A 21,797-nucleotide genomic window follows, 5' to 3' on the forward strand; every position below is an offset into this window, starting at 1 on the left:
CCCTTTATATAGCAGCATTGTTTTTTGTTTTTTTTTTTAATTTTTTTTATTTTTTTTTATTTTTGGGACAGAGAGAGACAGAGCATGAATGGGGGAGGGGCAGAGAGAGAGGGAGACACAGAATCGGAAACGGGCTCCAGGCTCTGAGCCATCAGCCCAGAGCCCGACGCGGGGCTCGAACTCACGGACCGCAAGATCGTGACCTGGCTGAAGTCGGACGCTTAACCGACTGCGCCACCCAGGCGCCCCTGTTTTTTGTTTTAAACGTTTACACTTGCTGTAAACTGTACCTCATAGCAGCTCACAACCTTTTTAAGTTTATTTTTGAGAGAGAGTTTGAGTGCATGAGCAGGTGAGAAGCAGCGAGAGAGAGAGAGAGAGAGAGAGAGAGAGAGGGACAGAGGGAGAGAATCCCAAGCAGGCTCCACACCGTCAGTGCAGAGCCTGACGTAGGGCTCGGACCCACAAACTGTGAGATCCTGACCTGAGCTGAAATCAGGAGTTGATTGCTTAACTGACTGAGCCACCCAGGTGCCCCTGTTTTTGCTTTTTTAAAGTTTGTTTATTTTGAGAGAGCCAGCGTGAGTGGGGGAGGGGCAGAGAGAGAGGGAGACAGAGGATCCCAAGCAGGCTCCGCGCTGTCAGTACAGAGCCCGATGTGGGGCTCGAACCCACGAACCGTGATATCATGACCTGAGCCAAAACCAAGAGTCAGATGCTTAACCGGCTGAGCCACCCAGGCGCCCCCGTATAGCCCATTGTTGGAACAAACTGGAACTCAACCCATCCCCAATTGATGGACATTAGATTGCTTCCCGTCTTTTGGGATTACCGACAGGGCAGTATTAACTAATCTTCCACACACTTCATTTTGCACATACGAGGGTTTATCACGGAATAAATTTTAAGTTTTATCTATCTTTGGGAGAGAGAGAGAGCTCGTGCACGCACGCGCAAGTGGGGGAAGGGCAGAGAGAGGAGAGGGAGAGAATCCCAAGCAGGCTCCGCACTGTCAGTGTGGGGCCTGATGACGGGCTATAACCCACGAACCGTGAGATCATGCCCTAAGCCAAAGTCAGACGCTTAATTGAGCCACCCGGTGCCCCTGCAAGATAAATTCTAAAGCTACATTGCTTGGGTCCAAAGATAGGTATGTTGGAATTTTGGTAGATGTTAACGAATTGCCCTCTCTTGAGGTTAGATCTTTCTGCCGTTTGGGTTGGATATTAGCATCTTTGAGTAGTAGTTGAAATATTTCACATAGACTTTTCTGAACTCCCCCTCCCCCCCTTTTTTAAAATTCAGCCAACCGACACATATTTTGGGTGGGGCTGTCCAGGTGCTAGGATACCCTAAGGGGTGAGAGAGCCCTTGTGGAATTTCCTGTTGGTAGGGATGGAGCTGGAGGTTGGAAGAGAGGCAGGCAATAAACAACTTCACAATTTCTTAATTGGAATTTCGGGAAGTGTATGGACAGAACAGAGAAACGTGAGTGGTCTCTGATCTAGCCAAGGAGATCAGGAAGCCTTCCCCAGCACACGACACTTTAGCTGGAAGGAATGAGCGGCTTTAGTTATGTAGAGAAGGGGCCTGGGTGGGGTGGGGGAGGAGCAGTTGTGGCAGAGGCACCGCAAGTGCAAAGGTCCTGAGGCAGAAAGAAGGTAGGTGCTTTCTAAGAACAGAAAGACAGTTTGGCCGGAGTCCAAGGGAGAGTAGCGAGAGGTGAGGCTAGAGGTGGCAGGCAGGGCCTGGCCTGGCTGGCCTAGTTGAGATCGTTCATCTTTATCCTAAGACCTGTGAGAAGCCGTTTCGGGGCTCTCACCTGGGGAGGGGGTACCCTCTGGACCCCATGAGATCAGCTCAGCTAAACCAGGCAGCATTTACTCCACGATGGTCCAGAAAGGACACCGAGGAGGCGGAGGATCACCCGTGCAGCTATCTTGGCTCCCCGGGGTAAGGGCCAGGCATCCAACTTGAGGAAGAGGTCCCATTTCTGGCTACATGAACCTTGGACAGGATTCTTCCATTGTTTGCTCACTCAGCAAATGTTTATGGACAGCCTGTGCTAGGTATCTGGCACCCAGTGTGAACCTTGATAGATACGGTTCCGGCACCCGTGGAGCATAGAGTCCAGCACCTGGGTCACAATCTTCTATAAAGGGCCAGATAACATTTTAGGCTTTGTGGGCCATAGAGTGTTTATTGCAACTATCCACGTGGCTATTGTTTTTAAAATTTTTTAGTGTTTATTTTTGAGAGAGAGAGGAGCACAGGTGGGGCAGAGAGAGGGAGACACAGAATCTGCAGCAGGCTCCAGGCTCTGAGCTGTCAGCCCAGGGCCAGACGCGGGGCTTGAACTCACAAACCGTGAGATCATGACCGGAGCCCAAGTCGGATGCTCAACCGACTGAGCCCCCCGGGCGCCCCCCTCAACTCTGCCGCTGCAGTAAAAAAACAAGCCACAGACCGTATGTAAACAAACAGGAATGGGTGCTTTCCGATAAAACTTTATTTACAAACACGGTCCGTTTGCCTGCCCCTGACCTATCAGGATGAGACTCCCTAAACAGATAACATCTGATGTGTCAACTGGCAACGGGTGGGTGTTAGGGAAAAGGGGTGGAGAGCGACAGGTGGGGATGGAGGGGGTCTTTCTGACGGGCCAATCTAAGGAAGCGTTGGCTGAACAGACACATGAAGGAATTCAGGGAAGCGGCCACGTGAAGATCTCGGGGGGAGGGTTTCCAGCAGAATGAACGGCACTTGAACTTGAAGGCGGGAGATATCTGAAGAAGAGGTCAGCGGGGCCGTTGCTGAGTCAGGCTGGGAAAATGGGCAGGTACGAATAGTGAGACAGACCGGGGCTCAGGGGCTTCAGATCACATTTGGGAAAGCCTTTAAAGTTTTGCAGGCGGGCATGTCAAGGGGCTACTGCATGGCGAACAGACTGGAGGGGGTGAGGACAGAAGCGGGGAACCCAGGGAGGAGGTGACTGACGTCCAGGCGAGAGAGGACGGGCCGGCGTCTTAGGCCAGGGGGGTTGTGGTGCAAATGTGGCTTCTGTTTTGACAGTAGGGTCGTTAGGACTCGCTATGGTTTGGGTGTAGGAAGGCGCGTTAGAGGGGTCAGGCTGAACCAAGCCCCCACAGGGAGGTGGGAGGGGCCTCTGCTGAGAGGAGGAGCTCCCCCAGGGTCAGGGTGCTGGGCGGAACAGCTCCTTCCCTCCCTAAATCCACTCTCCAGAGTCCGTCCTTTGAGGTGCCAGCGGGAACCTAAGACAGAAGGCCGCTACTAAAGAAAAATCCGGTCCTTCTGCATCCGCTGTTTTTTTTATAGTTTGGGACACCGTTTAGCCGTGGCTCTGCCTTTTGAGGACCAAGGGGCTGGTCTGTGGGATTTCTCATCCTGCTAACTCTGTGCCTCTGGGTGAATCCCTTCCCCTCCCTGGGCCCCAGTTTCCTCGTCTGTAAAATGGCCCAAGATGAGATGCGACTCAGGGGTCCTGGTTTTAAACGAAGCCACTAGTCACCCTTGAGCGTGAGCGGCTGGGGTCTGAACCCAGAGCTCCTGGGACTCAGAGCCGGTGCAGTCTGCCTGTGCGTCCCGTGGCTGTGCAAAAATGTTGAAACGAGCCTGCGTCCGTGGTTTTCAGACCGTGGGTCCTGACCCACTGGTGGGCCAGGAAATCTGTTCAGTGACTTGTGACCAGCACTTAAACCAAATAACCCCAGACAAGGGGAAAGGTGAGGGTAAGTACTGTTTTTGCGAAGAAGCTTCGTTTCAGGCTCCAGTAGAGAGGGCGTGAACCGAGTCGTGGAGTAAAAACGCGTTTCTTCCCAGGGTCCCCCTGAACCAAAAGTTGGGACGTCATTGGCCAGGGGCGTCCTGCCGGGCCTCTGGCTAGGGCAGCGTGGCTTGGAGGAGCTGTGCTCTGTGCACCTGCACTAAAATCTTTCCGCTTCCGTCTCTGTCTTCAAGAATCGGGGATGAAGTGGCCTCACTTTCCTCTGGTGAGGGAAGGAGGTTCCAGCTCGGGGTTTGGCACGGGCGGCGGGGGGGCGGGGGGAGGGGATTATTAAGAAAACAAAGAAGAAAAACAGGAGCCAAAACCCGATCTGGGATTGTTCTGCCCGGGAGTTCTGTTTTAGAGGCTTAAAAAGACCCCTCCCTCCCCCCCCTTCTCTTTCCAGAAGAACCGAATGCACATAAGGTCGCCAGCCCACCCTCCGGACTCGCATACCCCGATGATGTCCTGGACTATGGCCTCAAGCCATACAGCCCCCTCCCCAGTCTCCCTGGCGAGCCCCCCGGCCGATTCGGAGAGCCGGATAGGGTAGGGCCGCAGAACTTTCTGAGCGCGGCCCAGCCAGCCGGGGCCTCGGGCCTGAGCCCTCGGATCGAGATCACTCCATCTCACGAACTGATGCAGGCAGGGGGCCCCGTCCGCGGGAGAGACGCTGGCCTGCTGGGGGAGCAGCCGGCCCTGGCCGGGGCGGCCGCCAGCCCGCGGTTCACGCTGCCCGTGCCCGGCTTCGAGGGCTACCGCGAGCCGCTTTGCTTGAGCCCGGCTAGCAGCGGCTCCTCTGCCAGCTTCGTTTCCGACACCTTCTCCCCCTACACCTCGCCCTGCGTCTCGCCCAATAACGGCGGGCCCGACGACCTGTGCCCCCAGTTTCAAAACATCCCTGCTCATTATTCCCCCAGAACCTCGCCAATAATGTCACCTCGAACCGGCCTCGCTGAGGACAGCTGCCTGGGCCGCCGCTCGCCCGCGCCCCGTCCGGCCTCCCGCTCCTCGTCGCCTGGCGCCAAGCGGAGGCATTCGTGTGCCGGGGCCCCGGTCGCCCCGCTGCCCGGAGCCTCGCCCCAGCGCTCCCGGAGCCCCTCGCCGCAGCCCCGGGACGACGGCGCCCCGGCCGGCTACCCCGCCGCGGCCGGCTCCGCCGTCCTCATGGACGCCCTGAACAGCCTCGCCGCCGACTCGCCCTGCGGCATCCCCCCCAAGATGTGGAAGACCAGCCCCGAGCCGGCGCCCGTGTCCGCCGCCCCGCCCAAGGCCGGCCTGCCCCGCCACCTGTACCCGGCCGCCGTGGAATTTCTGGGCCCCTGCGAGCAGGAGGAGAGGAGGAACTCGGCCCCCGAGTCCATCCTGCTGATGCCGCCCACGTGGCCCAAGCAGCTGGTGCCCGCCCTTCCCCTCTGCAGGTGAGCGGGGCTCCTAGGGGACCGGTTTCCCCCGGGGATGGGGGTGGGGGGGTCGTGGTGCTTTAGCGTCTGGGACAGGCCGCGTCCACACCCAGGCCCTCCCGCCTCCTGGCTGCCAGACCTTGGCGGGGGTGGGGGGGTTCAGTTCTCCCAGCTGTGGTTTCCCCGTGGGCCCCCGTAACTCCCCAGGTGGTCGGGAGCATGCCTGCGATGGCCCCTGGCCGGTTGGCGCATTCATTCGGGCGACAGGGTTTTATCAGGCACCTACTGTGTGCCAGGCGGGCACTGTTGTGGGTGTTGGGGAGGCCGTGGTGAACAAACCCGGCAGAAATTTCTGCCTCTGTGGAGGGGACGTTCTGGGAAGCACAGAGCAAGCCTTTATACGGGGCATTTACCAGCCTCTGCTAAGAGGAATTGGTGGGTTTTCGCATCTGCTGTCCTCGAGGAGCTTGAAATCGTGGGAAGCCGAAGCGCTGCGTGTAGCTGGCGGTGTGTAGGCTTTGGGGTCTCCAGGGACCGGGTTTGAGTCCTGGTTCCACCCCTCCGGGGCTGTGTGATCGTGGGCATGTCTGGTGCTGCCCTCCTGCCCTGTCCGTGACAGGCATCGCTAGTCATGCAGGACGGCTTTCTCATCCAGCATCTTTGGGATGCCGTGCCCAAGGCAGACATTGCTAATCAATCAGGATCCCCATTCTCACTGAGCACCTTACTAAACCTTGGCTCATTCCCCGTGGGTTAGTCCCCACCTCATTGTTTTTTCGTTCGTTTTTTGTTTTTTGGCAAGGTGTGAGGATATATATCAAATTCTTGGCACGAAGCCTGCACAAAGTAAGAGTGAAAAGAAAGGGGCAGCTGCTGTGTTTTAGAGGGGAATCTTCTTGTCAGGGAGGCACTTTAGAAAGCACTTTCTCCTGGATGAGCCTCGTCCTAGAAGATTGAGCTCCCAATGGTTGTTAGAGGAATGACAGTGACCATAATAATCACCAGCATTTGAGGATGCTTGCTATGTGCTAGGCACAACTCTAAGTATTGCCCACGGATCATTTTATTCTCCAGTAAATCTAGTTGGTATTATTTTTATCTTCATTTGGATGCTAAGAAAAATGAGGCGCCCAGAGGTTAGAAGCACATGACGTTCCATGAAGGCGAAGCTAAAAATCATCCTGACACTTTGAAAACCATACGGTAATAGGATGAGGCCGTTGATTCTTCAGAGCGTTTGCTTTTAGCAAATGGGAAACTGTTTTTTTTTTTTATGCAAATACTAAATTGAGCACCAGAATAGATCATGGTGGGGCTGTTGTGATTGATGGGGTGAGAGTAGTCGAGGGCTCTGTCCCCCGGGCCTTGCTTATCCCACACCAGACCAAAGGGGACCACAGGGGCCTTCCAGTCTGGCCCTTCTTCCCGAGCGGTTCTGAGAACACCGGTGCCATCACAGGTCGATGGGTGTTCCTTAGAAAAGGAGATTCTGAGTTTAACAGAGTTGAACAGATATCTTTATGCAGGGGCCACTCCCAGCTGTGGACAGAACGCGCAGTAATCTCAAAGGCCGTTTGGCCACGGGGCTCTGAGTTCTGTGACCAAAGTCGTATGGAGCCACCATAGGAAATGCTGATCAAGGCCAGCGCCTGCTGCAGGTTGAGAAGCCTGGGCTTGGTGAGGCGAGCGGACGTGGCCACGGTCACCCAGCTAGTCAGTGACAGAGTTGGAAACTTAGCATCTCAAATTCTTGACTCCTTATTCTTTCTGCCACAGACCAGTCTGTGAAACGTGGTTTACTTAATGGTTGAGATTGGGGAGGAACATGAATATAAAATATGCTTGTGCTGCATTTGTCTGAGACTTTATAAAGACTTTATCGTTTGTCCTTCCTTCTCTACTCTTGGTCCAAACGATACTGACCACTTTAGTCCCTACGAGGGCCAATTTGTGCCAGCTGATGAGATGTTTGTGACAGATTTCTATAAGATCGAGAAGATAGGACGTTCAGGGAAGTCTCATGATAACATTTGTCTCCGGGTGTGTGGGGCTGAGGGCTGGAATTCAAATGCAGAATTTCACATTGGCTCTGACGGTCTAATTCTTAAGATTGTATTGTAGTCGTCAAAGACTTGTTCCGGAACCAAACAAAATTTGAAGTTGATACTCGGAGATAGCCCACTGGGTCTTCTCCTCCCTGAGTATTTTTGATACTTCAAAAGATATTAGAACAGGGGTGAAGTGATATTTTTATGAGCCTTATTTTGCAAATTAAAAAAAATTAACCCGCATGATGAGAGTGTGAGTGTGTAAGACACGTGGCCCCTTGGCTGCAGGCAGAAGCTAGAAGGCATGTTGGGACCGAAACTGAGGTGGACGCTCTAAGACTTCAGGGCAAGGGGGGGCTTCAGGAGGTGATCTAGTTGCAAAGAAGAGATGGAGATTTGCTTGCATTGTGACGACATAATTTGAAGTTGGACTGCATGTTCGAGTTGGACTTCAGCACTGATGGGGTTTATGGGGTCCCACTGCATTGCCCTTGGTACTGCTATGATGGAGAAGGAATGGAATTGGTTTCATTGCAAGTGCTTCCCTAAGTCCAGTTGATAAGGGTAGCTTTTAGAAGCTCCGGGCTTAGTGGAAAAGAATATCCTGATTGGATTAACGATTGGTGCCACATGTACAAAATCAGGACATAGTGACACAAATCCATGCGTTTCCAACTTTGGAGCTACTTTGAATATATGGGGCTTCTTTGGAATAAGACTGCTCACTCACTTATTCATTCATTTAGCCATCCAGCCATCTACCCACCCACCCACTGACTACTGACCGAGAACCGATCAAATATCGAGTATTGTTCCAGAGCCATTCTATAAGTGAGATATTTTCTTGGCCCTATTTTAAATAAATCAGTAAGATAAGAAGTAGCATATCTCTAGTAGCATAGAGATGTGCATGGAGCACTGGACTGAGAGTCAAGAGACATAAGTTGGAGCCTTGTAATCTTGGGAAAATATCTGTGTTCCCTAAGACTCTGAAGGAATGGTCTAGGTAGATCATTAAGACCTCAGCCAACTCTTTACTTACATGATTCTAACCATGTGTCAAGTACCTGTTGGGTGTGCTGGGTAGGGTTAAGATTCTATAAGAAAATGAAACTTAATGGCTGTCATTACAACTTCAGATGTAAAGGCCTATATATCTAATACTATAACCACAAGTAAATTAGAGTATAGGAGATAACTTTGAAATATGGAATGTATATACAGGGAAACATGATTATAGCCTGATATTTATTGAGTAGTTATTGTGCTAAGCTCTTCATGTGATCTCCGTAGCTCCATTTCACAATGGAGGAAACTTAAGGCCCAGGGAAACTTAATAGAGGCATCTGCTCAAAGTAGCTAGAGGTGGAGCTTGGACTTAAACACGGGTGGGTAACTCCAGTCATGTTCTTGACTTCTCCTCTTCCTTTAAATTTAGGGGTCCGGGTGGTTTGACTCATCCATACCAAAATCAGACACTTCTCTATGGTTAGATGTTCTTTACTGGTCCTGAGAGCCAATGGCTGTGACTAGAAATGGTCTCTCCTTAAAAGCAGCTTTTAATCGAGAGCATCAGACTTGGAAATAAGAACTGAAACAACTCTCAGGTGCCATCTGGTCCATTTGATATGTTATTATAAGACACTGGAGATAAAAGAGGTGAGGTTACTTGCCTAAGGTCACATTGCACATCTGTGACACACGTGGGCTCCTGATTTCCACTTCAGGTAATTTCTCCCACACTTACTCCTTTGGAAAGGGAGAACATTCTGGGTAAGGGGTGATTTTTAGAGGAAGGAGATGGTACTCCTCAAAATTCCCAGAGGAAAAGGAGTGGTAACATTTAGAAATATGCTAGAACTCACATGTAATGAAATTAGCTTCACAAACTGAGATGTCAGTCACACTGTTTTCATCAAAGGTGGAAGAGAAAACAAAGACAAAGATCTCTCACTTGAGTAGAATCCTACCTATCCTGTCTGAGAAATATGTGCTTTCCAACACCCAGTACTTTACTCCTGTACCCTCTGACATGATTTTTCAGAAAAGGGACCATTTACGTTTATTGTACAGGCCGACTGGTTCTGATTTCTTGTACACACGACTGATTCTGTTTCCTCCTTCAGTATTCCAGTGACCGCATCCCTCCCTCCGCTTGAGTGGCCACTCTCCCACCAGTCGGGGTCCTATGAGCTGCGGATTGAGGTGCAGCCCAAGCCACATCACCGGGCCCACTATGAGACAGAAGGCAGCCGAGGGGCTGTCAAAGCTCCAACTGGTGGCCACCCTGTCGTTCAGGTATGGACTTGAATTCTTTTCCTTTTTGTGTCCTTCATTTCTACTAAGTGATCGATTTTCGCTCAGCCACTGCCTATTATTTGTTGGGTTGTGGTATGTGTCTCGGCCTCCTACTCGTCTAACAGATGGGAAATTTGAGATGGAATTAGTAGGATCAGAAACTAGTCCAGCTACTCAGAGACCAGAGAAGAAAGTCTTCCTGAGCTGGATAAGGATAGAAATGATATCCTTAAGTTATTTCTTCTCTTCTCTTTCTAGATTGAAAAATTGCTAGAGTTTTGCAGGGGTTTGTGTGTTGACAGAAGGTTTCGGGAGCCATTATTTTGTGTTTAAATTTCAGAGGAGAGTCCACTGAGGAAAATCCATACACTCTTGTGAAGTATAGAAAAACAGGGGAAAATTAAAATTAAACGTAACAGAAATACTATTAGCATTTCGACCTATTTCTTGTTGCCTTTTTTTCTGTTCGCAAACATGGCAATGTCTATTCATATACATTTAAATGTTTGATATTATAGTAGCTGGTTTTCTGATTTTTAAAATATTATACCATGAGCGTTTCCTCCAGTTTTTTCTTCTTAATCATTATCTTTTACGTCTGTGGCTTTTGATTTAACCTCAGTTTTTCTTTCAGTCGAAATAAGTAGAGAAGTGTGCGTTTTTCTGCAAAATAATTCAAGTTGAAATTATCTTTCTTAGTTGTGTAATCTGTTCAACCAGGGAGTGCTGATTGGTGCCCACCAGCCAACTCGATTAAGCAGAACCTTCAATACGTATAAATTTAACTTTTACTTGTATTTGCCTTAAGGTGGATGTATTCTATGATAAGAATCTGATGTAGTATGCATGAGAGCCTCTAGAGCGGTTGTGAAAAAGGCGGATTCCTAAGCATCCCCTGAAACTACTCAACGAGACATTGCATAACATGAGTAGAGCTGAGACCAGCAAACAAACAAAAATCCAAAATCTCTGAAATCTCCATAGGTGCTTTGGGTGTATACACCTGGTTAAGGACTTTTGTGATAATAATAGGAACTTCCACGTCCTGGCAGTTGCCTTTTTCTGGAGTTGCCATCACAGCTATTTTGCCATTTGTGTTTATTCATTGCTTCTTTTCCTTGACCGTGAGCCGCACCTTCCTTTCTCTTTGCATGTTTAGTAATTGTTGACTGTATTCTAATATTGTGATGATAATATATTTACTGGACAGAGAGACTCTGGATTTTGTTATCTTCCTTTAAAGGCGATGCAGCAGCTGACTGGCCACTTTATACTTGTGTAGACTTGATTTCACATTTTGTTATGGCGGATCTGTGGCAAGTCCAAGGTGTTTGCCATGCTGTGTCAATAACCTTTTTGGGTGCTTGGTGGACGTGACTCCGCGCCGGTGGTGTGGAAGCTGTCCTCAGGCAGGGAGCTGGAGGGGACCTGGGCTCCTGTGTTTCCTTTCCCTCAGTGGCCACAGTCTTAGGCTGCCTGCTGTCCAATGCCTGAAAGTTGTTGACTTCTAGATGTTTGTCCCGATTTATAGTTGTTTATGGTGGGAGGGCTGGTCTGGTACCATTCACTCTGGCATGCATGAAAGTGTTTTCTGGGAAGGGAAGTCTTCGTATCATTATTGGTCTAGGCTTATCTATTCTAGGACGGGGCTTCCTGGCTCAGAGGGTGGTGTTACTCTGTGTGTTGGAGTCAAAGTGCGTCTGTGTTGTTTAGTAATGGCAGGGAAACTCACTCGTGGCACATTAGAAGAGGGGGATTGTATGAGGAGGCTACGACTGCAAAACCAGGCTAGGAGACTCAACTCAGAAAGAAGCCAGACTTGAGACCGGTCCCCAATTTACTTCTTTGTTCAGTCAACCCATTCGGCAGGTGGATTCATTCCCTCCGCAAGTATGTGTTGAGCACCGACTTTTTGCCATATACCGTGCTCGCTACGAAAATACAGTGAAGAATAAAAAAGAAGCTATGAGCTCTTTCTTCCTGGAGCTCACGGTCTAGGAGCAAGAGTCGTCGGCTACATCGTCACACACAAATGATAGAAGTACACACGGTGGCAAGTCACACACAGGAAACGAGCGTGAGGCTCTGGGTGTGTAAAACGGAGGAGCCAGTGGAAACGAGGGAAAAACACATGCTAAGATTTCCCTCAGGCTGGGGCCGAGGAGGCGGGGGAGCGGCAGGTGCAGGTGCCTGGAGGCAGAAGGAAGTAGAGGGAATCACGTTAGAGGAGCAAAGGAGGCCAAATATAACTGGAGCGTGAAGGACCAGAAGGAAGGGGAGGGAGGGAGGGAGGCAGGGGCCAGAGTGTGCAGGGCCTGGGGTAGCCAGCAGGGAGAGTTTGGCTTTATCCTGAGACGTGAAAAGCAGGAAGGAAGCGTGATCTGACTTGGGGCTTGGACGAGACCCGGCCGGATCGCCCTGTTGGAGGAGGAGCTGGGATCGGGAGAAAAGTTAGCAGGCTCTGTCCGGGGTCTCTGTCCTCCCAGGGCTGGGTGGTATCTTCACGGCCCGATCACTCAACAAACACTGGTTGAGCACTCCTGTGTACCGGGCACGGTTCTAGGCTCTGGGCTGGGTGTGTACAAAACAGCGAGAAATTCTCAGCCTCGTGAGCTTAGGGTTGCGCCGAATGATCATAATAGTTACTGTGCAGCGTGCATTTACTGTGTATCAGACCCTGTTCCAATGCCGTGTGTGTTAATTTATTTAACCCTTAAAGGAGCCCTAAAAGCAGGTCGCAGTTAGGTCAAGGAGATGTCAAGGAACTTGTTCAAGGTCAGAGCTGTCGAATGGGCCTGGGATTTGGACCCACGGGCCTGGCTGTGTCTGTGTTACAGCGTTCCTGATTTTTCACGTCTCTCTTCAGACCATCTTCCCCCGACTCCACACTCTTACCAGGCAGAGAAAGCCTGGGGGGGAAATGCCCACACCTCCTGCCTGTTAATTTTATGTGCTGTCCCCGCACCGCCTTTTTGGGGCCCAAATTGTGATTTCTCAGGGAGATTCTAATTGGCCTGGTTGGGAAGGCCCACTGGCCCAGTTGCCTTGGCCAGAGAGGTTGGACCACGTGCGGTGGGCTAAGCTCTGCTTACCCATTCGTTTAAGGCTGAGGCCGTGGAACGTTCCAGAGAAGGGAACGGGCTGGATGTGCAATTCGAAAGACCTCTGCTGAGCTGTGTTGAAGTTCATGCCCCTCTTCTGACAGCCCCCAAGGAGCCATCCCTCTTCTCGCTCATAACTTTGAAAACCCAGTGCATGACTTCAAGGTTTGCGGCCACATTCTCTAAAGATACCAAGTGGAGTCTTTTTTTTTTTTTTTAAATTATTTGAATAGATTGTGTTCTCTTCAGAATGCAATGTGCTAACCACTGATTTTTAGCATAGTAAGTCGGTTTTTAAAAACCTTCTTTGAAAATTGGAGAGGGGACTTGGGACAAGTGCTCTTACCCTGTAGGTAGGAATGAAAACCCCTTTCGAAATTTGGAGGGTTGCCCTTTCGTTCCCAGAAGAGCAGCGTAGCCCTGTTTTGTACTTTGCCTAGATGCTTCTGCTGGTTTCTCTCTTGATCTGTCTCTTATCTCTACATCTGTTTCTATTTCTGTACTGTACCACGGCTCCTTTCCCCCCTCCATGATTGGTCCCCACCCTTCTCTTTTTTATTTACTGCACCATAAAACTTCACTTTTTTTGCACGCCTAGTGGTTTTATGCTCCTCTTTATAAGAAAATAAAATGAGTACAAGACCCCTTCACTTCTTTACATATAAAATTTAAAATCTTAAGCATATGTCATGTTTGGCGTTGTGTTTTTTTTCCCCCCTCTCGAATGTCACCTGGTCTTGGAAGGAAGTCTGTTCTAAACCTTAAATGCTTTCAGATCTCCTGACTCCTTCATTTGGCAGCTATTTTCTTGAGGACCTGCTGTGTGCCAGGCACTGCGCTAAGTGCTGATAATATAATGATGGGCGGGATGAATACAGTTTCTGCCCTGATGGAGCTCTGGGGGCACTGGAGGTGCAAAGTAGGCCAGAATGGCTTGGCGTGACCGTTGCTGAGCTGTGAGTGGCTCAGGGAGGCAGATGAGGGCAATCTGGAATGGCACCTGGACTCTAGGGCAAGACATGCTGAGCGGTTGGGGAGCCCATCTGTTGCATTTACAACATAAATTCACGGCTTACAACTTCAACCAAAGCAGCCATGCCAAGAGAATACTTCTATCTGCTGTAGAAGGGAGTCTTGCTGAGGATGTGACTTACCACCTGTGACCTAGAGCAGGTGACAGAGCCGGCGAAGTGAGGAATGATGCCCTTCTTCTCTCTGTTTCTTGGTCTCTCTGGGTAGTGGTGGGAGAGTGTTCCTGGCATAAGGTGCAGTGTGTGCAAAGGTCCTGAGGCAGGGAGGAACTTGGTGCGTCTGAGGAGCTAACGGAGGGCCAGTGCCACTTGAGTTTAGCTTGGGGGCTGACGGGTTGGCGGGGCCACACTGTGCAGGACTCATAAGCCAAGGTGCGGAGCTTGGGTTTTATTCCAGGGGAAGGGAGTAATGAATTTTAAGTACGGGAGGAAGGTGATGCTGATTTACTGTTTGTAGGATCCTTCCGGCTTCTTTCTCGGGTGTGGGTTAGAAGGGATAAGGAAGGGAGCAGGGGGATGAATTTGATGGGCTATGGTGGTACCAGGTGAAGACGGAGGTGCTGGGGACAAGGCAGCAGTGGGAGGGGCAGGGAGGGGAGGGATTCTACGGTGTCATCTTCAGGACTCCGTTCTGGCCTAGATGTGGGAGGTGAAGGGGCCCCTGGGTACAGGATGGTGTCCTATGTCATGTGGGAAGACTTGGGGGAGGAATCATTTTCTTAGGAGAAGATTATGAATTCAGTTCGGGGCGTAGGAAGTCAGGAGGGCTTGCGAGGTGTCTAGGTAAAGATGTCAACAGGCGGTTGGACTTGGGGGCCCAGAGCTCGGAAGCAAAGTGCTCGACTTGCTCACCCTCAGGCCTGCGGAACGGCACAGGGCCACACGTGCCACCACTAGGGGGCCTAGCGTGGAGCCACGTGCAAGGGTTTATTTCCCACCCCCGGATAGGACCCCGCATCTCTCCAGAAGCAATGGACTTAAGGAGGGAACCAAAGAAGAGATGGGAGAAACAGTATCACCAACTGACAAGCTGGTGGGGGCCAGGCGACGAGAAGACATGGCTGAATTGGCCAATGGCCAATGCCAGGGACAGTAGGGAGTGGTGGGGAGTAGGGCACAGCAGAGCGTGCACCTCATCTCGAGGAGGCAGCCGCTAGTCAGCCCCCGCTGGGTGTACCATGTGGGAACGTGGGTCTAGCATTGCCAGGGTTTATAGGTTCTTTTCGGGAGAAGCTCAGACTCTGAATTTTCATGGGAAGTTTCTGGTTGTTAAGTTTTGGCTGCAAAACTCAAACCTTGTGTGAGATTTGGCTCAGGGCAGATGTCCTCTGGGGCAAATGAGGCCCTGTGCTGCTTCAAGGTTTATCAAATAGACAGGGAGATAAGAGGGAGGCTATATTTGTACGATTTCTAAGAATTGTCTGGTTAGGGAAGGGGTAGTGTTCGCAGCCAGGCTCACGTTGTTTCCTTTATAAAGCTTTCAACCCCTTTGAAATCGAACAAGCCTATGGCGCTTTCTGAGGAACCAGGGAATCTCAATTCTGTGGCCTGACTTTTGACCTGCAAGGATCAGATGAGGAAGGGAACCACCTGACTCACCTTGAAAGAGCCCCGTGCCCACTGGCAGAATCCGGCTATCGTTTCCTCGTTCTGTTTCAGGGCAGGACGCCGGGGTCCTTCGGTGGACACAACTTCCGTGCACAGGCTGCTGTGCAAAGTTGGGCCTTCCAGCATTTACACAGCTCTGCGGCTTGTGGGATCTAATCACACCCCGGTCGATAGTGGCCTGTGTAATGCCATTGCCGTGGAATCCTGTCCCGGCCTGCTTCCGGACCCTTTCGCCACATTCCCGCGTGGAAGAGGACACTTTGTCGTATTCCTTATCCATCCCTGTGCTGGGGCTTTCAAAACACGCTATTCTTCCCACTCTCTGGGACTTGTTTTCAGCTGAAAGAATGGCTGGAAAGGCATCCTTTCAGTTAGAAAGTAAGCAAATGAGAGTGTTTAACCTGGGCACACATCTCCAAAGACCATTCTTGCAAACAGATGTTCAGACATATGGGAAAAACATGGGTGGTTCCTTTAGGAGAAAGCCCTTACCGATGCAGAAACCCGATCTCTGTTTCACGAGGGGGAACCCCGACCAGCTTCGAGCTCCGCGGGGTGGGGAGCAGAGGCCAGGGGCGCACCTGTTCAGGTTACCCCTCCCCTCGCCTCCATCCGGAGGAGGCCAGCCAGGTCTCCAAGCTTTCATCTGTTGCGAGGCTGTGCTTTTCATCCTGTTGGATTTTAGCCTTTAGGCTCTCCACGACTCACTTTGAATTATGTCTCAGAAAGGGCAGAGAGAAGCCAGGTGGAGTTTTCTCCTTACGGGGCAAAGCTGCCGTCGTCACAGTGAGCAGTGTCCTTTGGCAAGTGGCTGTGCACGTGGGCTTCTAGGCGGATAACCCAATTTTGTGCTTGGTGAGCCCCCCTCCAGTCCCCCCCCCCCCCACTTTTAAGAAACAGGAAGCTGGTCTTAGAGATGCTAATTTGTCTAGAAGCTACTGTGTTTGGTCCTCCGGAGGGTTCAGTCTGGCCTTCCTGGAGAGGGAAAGGAAAGCCAGGTGGCTCGAGCTTCTGAGACCCTAGAGGTTCCTTTACTCATTCATCCGTTTGTTTGAAATATTTACCAAGCACCTTCCATGCGCTAGGCACCGTTCCAGGCGCTGGGAATGTGGCTGTGAACAAAACAGACAGAAATTCCTGCCCCCGTGGAGCTGACGTTCTGGCTGCGGGGAGATAAACAATAAATCTACTAAGTAGGAAAGTTAAATAGTGTGTTGGAAGGTGATAAGTACCATGGGAAAACGACCAGGCCAAGGGGAATTGGGGTATCGGGAGGGGTCAGATCGGCCTTCCTGAGAAGGTGGCATCCGAGCAAAGGAGGAGAGAAAGGAGGAAAAGGCAGGTGCAGGGGGCTGGGGGGTGAGTGCTCCCGGCTGAGGGGCCATCTGGGCCCAGCGTGCATGGGCTGGGGACGCAGAGGACTTTCATTCTGGGTGAGGTGGGGGCTGGGAGGGACGGGGTGTGACTTTGGTTTTCTGGGCATCTCTGTGGCTGCTGCGTGGGTGAGAACTGATGACGGGCCTGCGGAAGAAGCGGGAGGAGGGGATGGGTGCTGCCGCGGTCCAGGTGAGAAGGGAGTGTGGCTGGGCCAGGGTTCGGGGCGGAGGGCACCAGAAGCGGTTGGATTCTGGGTGTATCTCGAAAGCCGGGCTAACTGGTTTATTTGAGAGATTGGCTGTGGTCGGGAGGCATGGGTGTGGTTGTAGTCTTGGGAAAGGCCTGAGTCCCCAGGGCTGAGCCACCCTGCCCGTCCCCCACGGAGACTTCGCCTCCCTTCAGAGGGAAGACGGCCTGACCCAGCCTTGTGAAGAGGGGGATGGGCAGGGTGGGGACGCTGACGCCAGCTTTTAGAGGGGCCACCCTTACCAGCTTCTCTTTGGCCCTGCTAGTCTCTCGACGGTAACACTGGCCATTAATTTAAAAACCCTGAAGAGCGCGGAGCAAACCCAGTGCGTCTGTGGAGCAGATGTGGCCTCCTGTGTGCGACCTCGAGTGGGCGGGGAGGCTTTGTGGAGGACCAGAGACCGGAGCTGGCCTCCAGGGCTGAGCCGGGCGGAGGAGAGCGGGTGTCTAGGGCAGGGCGGTGTCCCGGTGTGGGTGATGAGCAGGTGTGAGGCTGGATCATACCGGGCTCGCAGAGTCCGCATCAGAAGGTAAACTGTCACAAGTCAGTGAGACCTGGCCCCCAGAGGTAGGGAGAAAACAGACAGCTTCCAGAATCTTGGAGACACAGTCGTTCCAAAGAGAGTGATTAAGTCGGAGGCTTGCCCTACGTCTGGCAACCAGTGGGAACATACAGAGCAAACTTGATTTGTCCCACAGACGACTTTTTGGGTCCCTCCTACAGGCCGGGCACGATGATGTAACAACGAGAGCTACACTTATAGAGCACTTACTGTGTACTTTCCTTAGAGTGACCTACTTAATCTTTGCAGTTACCACTCTCGTTTTACAGACAAGGGAACTGGGACACAGGTTAAACAACCTGCCTGATGTCACCCAGCTGGTGAGCGGCGGCAGAGGAGGCCCGAAGCCGGAGCCTCCATTTAACGGCCTGCCTCTCGGAAGAAGAAAAAGCAGGTGGCTTAGAGCAAGGCAGTCCTAGCGTTCATTGGCTTTGGGACTCCGGGTAACTGGCTGGGTGGCTTTTTCTTCCGTTGTAAAGGGGTGAAGACCTGTGTCTTTCAGACTGTTTGGCTGCGTCCTGAGTCGTTAGGATGCTCAACAGAAGCGTCCAGCGTGATCCTTGGCACAGAGCGGGCATTTGATCTGTTCTTTGGTTGAGTAACGTAGCGATTGGATCTGGGATCTTCTGAGCTGTGCTGGCCGAAGATTAGATGCTGGTGCCTGTTCAGGCTTTCTCTGGCTGAGTTGGCCGAATCTGAGACTCATCTAGGGTGCTGTGAGCCCTCTGAGGGTCGTTTATTGCTACGTTGTCCGTTACATGTATGATCTTCATCCTTGCAAACACAGACTGAGGTGGGGCTGTAATTCCCATAGTACAGGTGGATAGGAGTTGACCGACATCATTCGGCTAAAGGCAACTAGTGTGTTGCCCTGACCTTGGCTTTTAGCTTCTGGGTTCGAATCTTTCCACTTACCTATCCATTCATCCGTCACCTGCTCCCAGCCGGCCCTGCACGACGCCCCAGCACAGAGCACTGCCGCTGGGGTTAATGCCAGGGTAAAATGGGACGGGGCTGAGCAAAGGCTCCTCATAGCAGCTCTGGGCGGCCGGTGCCCGGCTGGGTGTGACTGGAGCCCCGGGCCCAGTGTTCCGCATCCAGGTCCCACCCTTGTCCCCACCTTCTCTCCCACGGGACCCCAAGCGAGGCAAAAATTTTCTCTGGCCCTGTGAGAAAGGACGTATCTGCTGGAGGTGGATTTTTGAGCACCTCTCGGCTCCAGCGTGCCAGGAGAGAGAGGGGGAGGTGATGGCTTCTCACCAGGGCCTTCTTCCCTCTGTGACAGCAGCAAAGCTATTCTCCAGATCCTGGGAGATAGCGGGGGAGGTTAAAGTCGCTACTTCTGAGCCTCCGGGAAGACTGTGTGCTGACTGCGCATGAGCATGTCTGTTTATTGAGCACTTTCTGTGTGACAAGCACATCACATGGACTGGCTTAGGCAGGACTGCTGTCCTTGCTCTCCGCATGGAGAAACAGGCTCAGAGGCATTGAGTGCCTTCTCCAAGGAGCACATGGTCACTAGTGACCTTGACTGAGCTCTCCCTGTGTGCCTACTGCAGCAGGTCGTGGTGCTATTGTTCACCTCATTTACAGATGAGGAAACTGAGGTTCAAGGTCACACAGCTCATCAGAAGGGATAATAGCCATGCCTACCTCCTAGTGTCGTTGCAAAGAGTAAATGACTTACTGCAGGGAAGTGTGTGGAACAGGGCCTGGCACGCCGCAGGTGCTCAGTGTGTGCTCCTTGTTACTGTTTCCGATTATTGTCGATTTTCTCTGCACCGTCCTGTTAGGATAACAAAGGGGGCATTGATTCTTCTGTGGAAGTTTTGATTTCATGCCACGGTTCTGGAGCCAGGATGGACACGGGTTCAATGCCGATGGCATGGGTGACATCGGTACCCATCGTGTGCCCATCGCGCTCCGTGCGCAGTCAGAGGACTTCCTCACGGGCCTGGGGTCTGGAGAAGGTGGACCAGAATTTAAAAGCACATCTGTTGAGCTTCTTGGCCAAACCATTTCCCCTGTTCTATGTCATCCTCAGGCCTACATTAGGTTTGAAAAGGTGTGTGTGTGGGGGGGGGACCCCACTCCTGCCCTCCTTACACGGTCCAGTCTGTATCAGGTTATTGGGATGACCCCAGGGGGAGAAGAGCACCTATCAAGATCTGCGTTAGACCGCGAATTACTTTCCATCTATAAGTGGGTATAATGCTATCACTGTTTCTAGGTAGTACTTGGAGGCACAGCGAGGTTGAGTGACTTGCCTGAGGTCACACAGGAAGTGAGTGAGGTGCAGACTGAATCTAGGTGGTCTGGCTCCAAAGGAAAGATAGGAACCTTTAATGGCCTTGAGATAATTTACCAGGTCGTTCCTTGGGGGCTCTTGTTGTCACTTAGGTATTTTGAAAAATTCAGGAGATAAATCCAGTTTGGTTGAGCATCCAGGCAGATTTTTGGCTCCCGCCTTCCATCGTGTCTCGCGGGCCACCTGGCTTCTTCCCTCCTGTTCACTGCGGCCAACAGCCCCCCGCCCCCGCCCCAGGTGCGGAGAAACAGCTGGCTTGTGGGTGGTGCTGTCCCCCCCGGGGTGTGGACTTCAGTGGACACACCCCACGTGTCCTGATGGAAGGGCCTGGAAGCCCAGAGGCCTGCAGGTTACATTCCCTGCATGGCCCCTTAAGGCATTTGAATTTAACTCTCGATTGCAAGAAAGGCATTTCTGCTGATTTAAAAGCATCCCTACCCCATTCCTTCGTTTTTATGGATGGCGTAGCCTGCACTTGGGACTTGAGATGTTAGCATCTCTGGGGAGTAGGGGGCTGGGGGCTAGCCCCCCACGGCAAACCTGAATGATCAAACCTGTGTCAGCTGGCCGTGGGACCTACCTGTTGGCTCTTCAGCCTGGATTCTTCTCACCGCACCAGTGGTGTGGTTGTGAAGGATAATCGGACCGCCTGAAGCCTCAGTTTCCCCAGTGGCAAGCTGGACAAAATGTTGCTTAGAGGATTTCTGTGGGAGGATTTCTGTAAGACGATCAGCACAGCGCTAGGTGTAGACTTCCCTGGTTTCTCTTCTAAATTAAGTTTGAAGGCAGGAGATGCATTCGCAGGGCGTGCGCTTCCCCGCAAAACGTAGGTTTCTGTGAAGGGACTCCCACCTCCAAGTGTTCTGAGTTGGCATTTCATAGGAAGCCGATTCTAATGAGTATCATTTTGAAACGTGCGTCAGGTGAACGTCAAGCGGTGGCCTTTCCTGACCCCAGGCTTGCATCGCATACACGGGTCGTGTAACACCTCTGTGCACGCGGATCCTTTCTCCCTCCATCGGAAAATGATACGTTGAAGAGGAAAGCGATGGGAGCCGCCCATGGTTTAAAAGCAGCAAGAAGAGTGTTGAACAGGATCATGAGTGTTTTTCGGTTTATCTCTTAATGACTTAACAAACAGGGGCGCCTGGGTGGCTCAGTCGGTGAAGCGGCCGACTTCGGCTCGGGTCGTGATCTCGCGGTCCGTGAGTTCGAGCCCCACGTCGGGCTCTGTGCTGACGGCTCGGAGCCTGGAGCCCGCTTCGGATTCTGTGTCTCCCTCTCTCTCTCTGCCCTTCCCCCACTCATGCTCTGTCTCTCTGCGTCTCTCAAAAATGAATAAATGTTAAAGAAATTAAAAACAAAAAACACATAGTGATCGGGCCCCCGCCACATGGCCAGCACTGTGCAAGGTGCTCCCACCGTTTGGTCCACGGGCCGGCAGCACAGACATCCCCCGGGAGCTTTGCTAACAGTGCAGAATTTCAGGGTCCCCCACACTTGCTGAGTCAGAATCTGCCTTTTTACAAGATCCCCAGGGGATTCGTGTGCATATTGGAGTCCGAACGAAGCACATTCTTCCAGGATCGGAATTGTCAAACTAAGCCAGCCAAAACCGGCCTGGCACTGCTTTCTAAATAAAGTTTTATTGGAAGATAGCCACGCCCCTTTATTTACATGGTTTATTTACCCTTGAGGGCAGAGTGGAGTCCTGGCCACGGAGACCATATGGCCTACAAAGCCTAAAATGTTTACTGCTTAGCCTTTACAGAAGATGTTTGCTGCTCGGAATCGGGGTTGGAGCAGTGAACAGAACGGAAAGAACTCCAGCTGTGTTGGAGCTGATGTTCTGCTGGAGGTAGACATACAGCAAACCAAAAAATCGCCGATCGGTCAGACAGTCAAAACGCAATAAGGGGGCACCTGGGTGGCTCCATCAGTTGGGCGTCTGACTTCGGCTCGGGTCATGTTCTCACGGTTCGTGGTTCGAGCCCCGCGTCGGGCTCTGTGCTGACAGCTCGGAGCCTGGA

The 21,797-nt window shown here is 51.8% G+C and overlaps 1 protein-coding gene across 6 annotated transcripts in view; it reads left to right on the plus strand.

Annotated features, from left to right (window-relative positions):
• The window catches only part of NFATC2 (nuclear factor of activated T cells 2), a 140,197-nt gene that overhangs the window by 15,360 nt on the left and 103,040 nt on the right, over positions 1 to 21,797 (plus strand). For 5 of the 6 annotated variants that reach the window (XM_047067602.1, XM_047067603.1, XM_047067601.1 and 2 more), the window contains exons 2-3: positions 4,191 to 5,205; positions 9,362 to 9,533. In XM_047067602.1, coding sequence (XP_046923558.1) covers positions 4,191 to 5,205; positions 9,362 to 9,533 — 1,187 coding nt within the window. The remainder of the gene's footprint in view (positions 1 to 4,190; positions 5,206 to 9,361; positions 9,534 to 21,797) is intronic. The other variant, XM_047067607.1, reaches the window with a different exon arrangement.

This window comes from Lynx rufus, unplaced genomic scaffold (genome assembly GCF_022079265.1).
Source record: "Lynx rufus isolate CCGP_SWC_20201006 ecotype Redwood Valley unplaced genomic scaffold, mLynRuf1.p SCAF_8, whole genome shotgun sequence".
Lineage (NCBI taxonomy): Eukaryota > Metazoa > Chordata > Mammalia > Carnivora > Felidae > Lynx > Lynx rufus.